The sequence below is a fragment of the Sceloporus undulatus genome, chromosome 3 (genome assembly GCF_019175285.1).
Source record: "Sceloporus undulatus isolate JIND9_A2432 ecotype Alabama chromosome 3, SceUnd_v1.1, whole genome shotgun sequence".
Lineage (NCBI taxonomy): Eukaryota > Metazoa > Chordata > Lepidosauria > Squamata > Phrynosomatidae > Sceloporus > Sceloporus undulatus.
The window spans coordinates 46,337,937-46,345,799 of record NC_056524.1 but is presented as its reverse complement, the minus strand read 5'-3'; the positions used below and the strand labels follow the sequence as shown (position 1 = coordinate 46,345,799).

The 7,863-nt window shown below is 41.0% G+C and overlaps 2 protein-coding genes across 2 annotated transcripts; one reads left to right on the top strand and one right to left on the bottom strand.

Annotated features, from left to right (window-relative positions):
* The first annotated feature begins 842 nt into the window (after window positions 1-842).
* Window positions 843-7,105, top strand: LOC121927376 (putative protein FAM172B). The gene is given in 3 exon segments (XM_042461160.1): window positions 843-1,571; window positions 5,494-5,988; window positions 5,990-7,105. Coding segments are annotated over 3 exon segments (1,056 nt in total). The 5' UTR covers window positions 843-1,565; the 3' UTR covers window positions 6,545-7,105.
* Window positions 7,106-7,156: 51 nt separating this feature from the next.
* Window positions 7,157-7,743, bottom strand: LOC121927377 (thioredoxin-like protein 4B). Its single transcript, XM_042461161.1, has one exon. The coding sequence runs from the start codon at window positions 7,610-7,612 to the stop codon at window positions 7,328-7,330; it is 285 nt and encodes a 94-aa protein (XP_042317095.1). The 5' UTR covers window positions 7,613-7,743; the 3' UTR covers window positions 7,157-7,327.
* Window positions 7,744-7,863: the final 120 nt, after the last annotated feature.

The window sequence follows — 7,863 nt, the reverse complement described above, 5'->3', positions numbered from 1 at the left end:
CTCAGTATAAGCCTTCTATTTCTTCAGTTTGATGGTAGAAACCTTGGGCTTATACTGTAAGGGAATCCTGGGAACTATAGTTTTGTGAAACATTTGGCCTTCTCCATCAGAGAGCTCTGGTGCCACAATAAACTACAATTCCTATGATTCCTTAGCGTTGACCCAGGACAGTTAAAGTGGTCTCAAACTGGATTATTTCTGCACTGTAGAGGCAGCTTCCAGAACCTTCAGTCTGTGTCATAACTAAGCTTGCATTAATAACCCAGTTTGAGACCACTTTAACTGCCTTGGCTCAATGCTAGGGAATCCTGGGTATTGTAGTTAGTTGTGTCAAGGCACACCCTTTGACTGGAGAAGGGATGGCTATTATATTCTACCATTCTCTGAATTCCTACATCATTAATTCTGTTTGGAAGAAACCTTGAGCACCGAGGAAAGCCAGCCAGCCATTTTAGCCTATAATAAAATCTATTCAGAAATCAGACTGAAGAAATACTATTTCAAGATTCGCCAACAGTGGGAAACTGTTTAGTAGTAATGAGAGGGCAAACGTATACACTCTTCCCTCCGCATTTGCTAGGGCTAGGGGCACAGGACCCCGTGAATGTGGAAAAATCAGAAATAACACCTCTCTGGGAATCTCTAGGTCCTCCAGTGCAACTCTGGGGTCAACATCTGCCAGACGTTGACCATATAATTGTGCTGGAGGAGCTACAAATGCCTAGTGGAGTCTTCTCTCTAGGGATCTCCAGGTCCTTTAACTTTTGGTTAAAGTTGACTGTAGAGTTGTGCTGGAGGGCCTAGATATTCCTAGAGAGAACATATTAATAAAATCCATGAATAATAAAAGCTGCAAAAGTCAAAGCCACAAATGTGGAGGGATGAGTGCAGTAGTATCAAAATTAGCAATTATTTGTATATGCGTGTAGTCTTCATAGAAATACATGGCTGTCAGTAGTTAGAAGCCAAATGTCTGGCTTATCTTTCCGTTATCTGGCTTATCTCTCCATCTCTCCACATACACCTGGGATTGCATGGTGAGGATTTCCAAATGAGAGGTTACAAATATGAAGCAGGACAGTACAAATAAAGGAAAAACACTTTTATCCAAGAATCTAAATCCTACTTGCATTTACTGTGATCGGCGCATTTCCAAATATTAGCCAGATCCTACAAATGTTAACTGGTCAGTTTGTGTTGAAGCAACAGACTGAGGTAGTTTTCAGCAAGTCCCTTGACCAGGATGGGAATTGTGTGGCTCACCAAATGTTTAACTGCCATCTCCCAGCAGTCCAAGCCAGCATAGCCAATGATGACAGACGCTGAGTTGGCCTAAATATCATTGCTTTTCCTAACTAGAGTAGCCTTCTTGAGTAAATTGTTGATGGATGAGTCAACACTTACGTAATCCCCATTGCTTCAATTGACATACTCTGATTAAGACTACCATCACGGTAAGACTAGATATATGTATCTACAATTCAACAATTGAATCTCTTTAGACAGATCTCTGAAGCAAAATAGACTGAATTATCTAGAAGCCTTTGCTTTTACTTCCAAGCAACATGAATGTAAGTATGTTCTTTGAGTCAATGTTTACGGTAACAATATCCTCTTTTCTTGGAACAGGATGACAGTAATTACTGAACAATACTAAACTGAAGCAATACTTAATACTGAACAAGACACACTGATAACTGTAGGGCGAAACAGACAGCGAGTAAGGAGTGGCTTGCTGCCGCCCCTTTGCTCCCCGGTTGGGGCCACAGCAACCGCACACTGTGCCCCCAACATGGCCTTTTCTCAGCACAAAAATGAGAGGCAAAAAGCTGTTCCTTTTTTACTGGGAAAAGGGTACCTTTGCTACCGCCATGGTGTTTTTTCAGTATTTCATTGGTACAGCATATGTAAATGCTGCACCGCCGAAATGCTGTGGGTCCACTGCACATGCAGTCAGCCGTGCAGCTTCCCGGCGGACTGGGAGTGTGCTGCTGTCTGAACGTCACATCCCCAGTCAACTGGGAAGCTGGCTTTTTTTACTGTCTGTTTCGCCCCTTTCTCATCAGCAAGAAATCAAGCTATGTCCCCATTTGGATCAAGCATTATCCCCACTCTTCTTGGGATAAAGAACAGGAATCTCAGGCTCAGAGTGTTGTGCTGAAAACTGTGTACACATTTTCTCCTTAAATTTGGTGCTTTTTATTGAATGGCACACTGTGTAACTGTGCTTGATGCTTAATGTATCATACTTAATATCACCATGACCTGTCCCTTGCTACATCATTAGTCCCTGTTTACTGTGACACAGGGTCATCTCTAGGTCTCAGGGTTTTGGCCTGGGAGAGTCCATTAAGATCTAAGTACAGTTGGCCCTCCTTATCCACAGATTTCTTATACACGGATTCAAGCATCCACAGCTTGAAAATATTCAGAAAAAGTATAAATTCCAAGTAGCAAACCTTGATTTTGCCATTTTATATAAGGGACACCATTTTGCAATGCCACTGTATTTAAAGGGACTTGAGCATCCACGGATTTTGTTATTCACAGAAGTTCCTGGAACCAAACCCCAGGATTTTGAATCCATGTATAAAAAATCCGTGTATAAAGAGGGCCAACTGTAGTGTGATCATGTCACCCCATCTCCAGTCTATTCTTCACTGGTGGGTTAAATATAAGATATTATTGTAGATATTTCAGGAAAGACAATCCAGAAAGATCAGAAGGGAATGAAAGGTCAGCAGTTTATTAACCGGCTGGCTTCAGAGGAATATTTTCCCAAAGTCTGAAGACCTGATTTACAGGTAACATACCTTTTTATAGGACTTTAGACAAAGAACTTGTAAACCATACATTGATTGGATACATAAAATATAAACATATACATCTCTTTCAGTCATTGACTACAAAACATATACAATCTTGGACCCCTCGTGGTACCTATTTTTGACAGCTCTTATCAGGATTGTTTTCAATCACTGTCCCAGCCTGTCATCCCTTATTTCGGTCAATGTAGACATTTAGGCACCCCTTAAGAGCAATAAACAGATCTTGAATATCGGAGGAGGCCTCTTTGACCTGTTCTGTTATTTATCACACAGACAATCCTGTTCTCTAACCCATCCTTATCTTTCTCTTCTAGGCATTTTAGCTAATATTATTTTGCTAATTTTTGTCCTGCTCAATATGAACTTGTATTCTGCTAAGGAAACAGTAACTGACAATCCTTAGTGTGCAGAGGAATACATTAACTAATGAATACACTACTACACTTTCTTCAGTTTTGCACTATTGGTATCTCTTGTTTCTTAATCACACACAGGTACACGTAGTTATGACAAATTGTAAAAACTTGTCTCTCCCTACAGAATCTCATCCATCCTTTAGTGAAATAAAATGTTCAACTACTTGCACTGCATCAGATTGCTTTTAGCTATAAATGGAACTGATAGTGCAGAGAGTGAGAGAAACTAAAGGTGTTACCATTATACATCAGCAAGAGAAAGTTAAAATGTTGATATGTCAGATACACTTCTTTAAGTGTGTGTCCTAAAAATAATAATTTGCTTTCAGGTGTAGTCTTGTTTTGTTTTGTTAAATATAAGCATTTATATGCTAGTCTTTTTATGTTAAAAAAGCCCTCCCTCGACCCCCTGGTTCATAATAATTATCGGCCTGTTTCGCTGCTACCATTTTTGGGAAAGGTGATCGAGAGGGCGGTTGCAATCCAGCTTCAGGCGGTCTTGGATGAAACGGATTAACTGGACCCATTTCAAACTGGCTTCCGGGCGGGCTACGGGGTTGAGACGGCCATGGTCGCCTTGGTCGATGATCTCGTCTGAGCGTCGACAGGGGAAGCGTGTCCCTGTTGGTGCTCTTGGACATCTCAGCGGCTTTCGATACCATAGACCATGGTATCCTTCTGGGACGCCTGGCAGAGGTGGGAATCGGGGGCACTGCGCTCCAGTGGTTCCGGTCCTACCTCTCTGGGAGGTCCCAGATGGTCCAGCTGGGAGACGTGTGCTCCGACGAGCGGGCCCTTAAAACTGGGGTCCCTCAAGGAGCCATTCTGTCTCCCATGCTATTTAACATTTACATGAAACCGCTGGGAGAGATCATCCGGAGACATGGGATGCGGGGTTATCAGTACGCTGATGACACCCAAATCATTTTCTCTATGTCTCCGACTGATGCAGTGACTGGGGATGGGGTCTCTCCTCTCGTGGCCTGTCTGGAGTCAGTAATGGGCTGGATGAGGGAAAACCGACTCAAATTGAATCCAGAGAAAACGGAGGTACTAGTTATAGGTTCCCCTGGTCCAGGAATGGCGGTGGTTCCACCTGTCCTGAACGGGGTCACGCTCCCTGTGAAGGACTCCGTGCGCAGTCTGGGGGTGCTTCTTGACTCGTCGCTACACCTGACTGCTCAGGTGAACGCGACGGTCAAGAGCACCTGTTATCAGCTTCGGCTTATTCGCCAGCTGCGCCCATACCTGGCCCAGAGGGACCTAGAAACTGTTGTACATGCTCTGGTAACCTCGAGATTGGATTTCTGCAATGTACTCTACTTGGGGCAACCCTTATATCAAACTCGGAAGCTGCAAATGGTTCAGAACATGGCAGCCCGGCTGGTCACTGGTGCTCCCAGGACCAGCCATATAACACCGGTGTTGAAAGATCTCCATTGGTTGCCTATTCGCTTCCGGGTCCAATATAAGGCATTGGTTATTACCTATAAAGCCCTAAATGGCTTGGGTCCAGGTTACCTAAAGGATCGCCTCTCCCCGTACATTCCGCCTCGCACCCTCAGGACATCTGGGCAGCAGCTACTGAAGGTGCCTGGGGCTAGATTGTCCTCCACCACAAGGAGGACATTTTCCACTGCTGCCCCAGCCCTTTGGAATACGCTGCCCACTGAGCTCCGCTCGACTACCACCCTGGCCCAATTCAGGAAGGATTTGAAGACCTTCCTGTTCCAACAGGCATTCCCCGATTAAAAATCCTGTGGGCCTCCCTCCTCTTTCGTGGCCAAGAGGAAGGGCTTTGGGGCTTTTAGCCTGTGTTTTTTATTATTGTTTATATGTGATGTATTTTGGATTTTATTGTATGTATTGTTGTTTTAAATTTTATACTGTAAGCCGCCCTGATCGAAGGAAGGTGCGGGATATAAATAAAAACTTTATTTATTTTATTATTATTAATAGAAAATTGTATGTTAATACAAATAACATACAAATAATTTGCCCCATGATGGGAACATTTTCCCCATGTTTGAGTATGTTTCAATATGACGTTAAAATCATGCCTAGGCCAGATGCACTGCGCAGCACACACATTCCCCCATCCTCCTTATTATCCTCAAACCTGAACAGGTAAAAAGCAGTACTGTATGAACATTCACATGTTTAGGGTTTTCAACAATTTCCTTGTTATCAGAATTTGAAAATACTTAAGAAATGATGTGTTTGACATTATCTTTTCTTTCAATTTGTAGTGGTTACAAATAAATGAAGAAATGAGCTTCAAAAAACTAATAAATGGTTCAGAGTGTCCAGAAAAACTCAAATATGACTTTAACAAAAATGGTGAACTTAGGCACGAAGATACCAATGAACCTTTTATTTTCAATTATCACCATTCTTATACTAATAATCACAAACGCTATCAAATTCTTGGACACTTAATTACTCAGTATGTATATGAACTTTTGGAAAAGGCTTGTAAACTGCAAAAAAAGTATATCCCAATAGATGCTCCAGACAATAAACTTCATAGTTTCTTTTTTATGAGTGAGAATGCATTAACCAATTGCTCAACTCTAGTTGTCCTTCTTCAAGACCAAGGAACTTCTCGTGCAGGTCAGTGGGGACAGAAGATCATAATTCATGAAGGTCTCCAACATGGATCACAGATACCATTCATTGCAATGGCTCTGCAGTGCTCTTGGGGTGTGATTGTTTTAAATCCCAATGATAATTTCATTGATCTAAAAAATGGAACCAGAAAGTTTAAACCTCTCAGAGAAAGAAGGTTCTGCTCATTCTCTGCAGTTACCTTGGGTAGTCCCAAAGCGAGACAGCAGTAGTCCTGAAGAACATACCATCTATGTTTGGGATCACTTAATTTCAAAAACCACAGCTAGAAATGTTGCTTTCATTGCCCATGGGTATGGAGGACTGGTTTTCATCAACTTGCTTATGCAGAGATCTTTGGAGGTGATGAACAAAGTATATGCTGTTGCACTTATTGACTCCAAACACCACACAATGCACCAGACACAAGGCAATTCACAGGTACAGGCATGGATATGGAAACACTGTCGAGAGTGGGTATCAAATAGTAAGCCTTTGAATAAGACTGTAGGCTGCCTTATGAAAGTAGATTGCCCTATTGTCTCTGCAGGGACTGAAAAATATAGTCTGGCACCTTCCTTTAGTCTAGAATCCATTTTCAAGTATCTTAAGAATGGGCTGAAAGCTGGCAATAGAAAACGTTTTGTTCGTTCACCTATTGCAACAAGGAGCAAAAAAGTAATGAAAACTTAAGTATGTTGATTTATGCCTCTTTTTCTTCTGCTGTAAAAGATGTATACTGCCTTAGACTGCTCAGCTCATTTATGACATAATTTATTTAGGTATGGCTACAATTAGGTTATGAAAGGTTTAATTCCTGATTACTTATGTCTTATTTCAATTGAGTTTATTTTGAAGTTTAGTATACCTTTGCTCTTAAAAAACAGTGGACAGCCTCCTGTTTTTTCCTTTAAAAACTATATTAAAATGTCATCCTTAAAAAAACCCGTTATGTAAATTGTAATTATGAATAAATAAATCAGTATATAGCAGAAGCAGGTATAAAGCACCGGGTCTGAAGAGTTTGTCAACTGCACGATTTGCATTCCTTGTGTTTTTGAACTTTGGTTGTTCATTTGCTTGGAATTAGTCTCATTTTATTTTATTTTATTTTAAAAACCTACTGTGATCTTAAGATTTCTTTAATAGGATATACAACCAGTAGAATGATTTATGTATCTGTACAGATAAATAGCCCAAAGCATTTATTTGGAGCCAGGGCTTGCTCACTGTATAGCAGTTGTCCTGATTAAATCTAAAAAGTATGTTGCAGCCCTGGACAGGTGAAATCAGAGATTCATCAGCTTACTTTATGTACATAACTTTATTCGGAAAAGGAACAAATGACAGAATGTCTGTCTCCCTGGAGGGTGGGTGATCAATATGATCCTAAAGACAGTGGCATGCACATTCAAAGAAGACTCAGAACAATCAGCCTTATGAATAAGCAGTCTCATTCTTCTGCAGATGAGGTATTTAAATGTCCTGGTAGAGAAGATCATACTTGGGAATATTCTTTGGATCAATTGGACTTCGTACAATGAGTTTTCCACGCATTGCTCCACGGTAAATCACCTCTATCAAATCTATAAAGTCTTGTTTTGTTTTGAAACTTCCCACAAATTTTGTGTGATCTGGAGATCTAATTAGGAAAGAAAAAACACAAAACAAATAAAAGCAGGAAAAATAATGTAGATGCTTAAATTCTGAAATGTTTATGGTTTGAAATCTGATCTGATCTCTGAAGAACTTGTGCCACATCTACTTATCTTTTAAAAAGCCAGAGCAGATATGCATGTACACTCAAACATCATCTATCTGAATCAGATTAAGTATCTATTTAGTCCAAAATTTAATTTTCTAGTATTTACTTCCAAGAAATTAATGAGTGACCAAAGCAACAGTTTCACTAGCATGCCACTGTCTCAAACCACTTTCTTTCTCTCCCTTCCTCCCTCCCTCTCCTCTCCCTCCCACCCTTTCTCTCTCTCTCCTCCCCTCCCTCCCTCTCT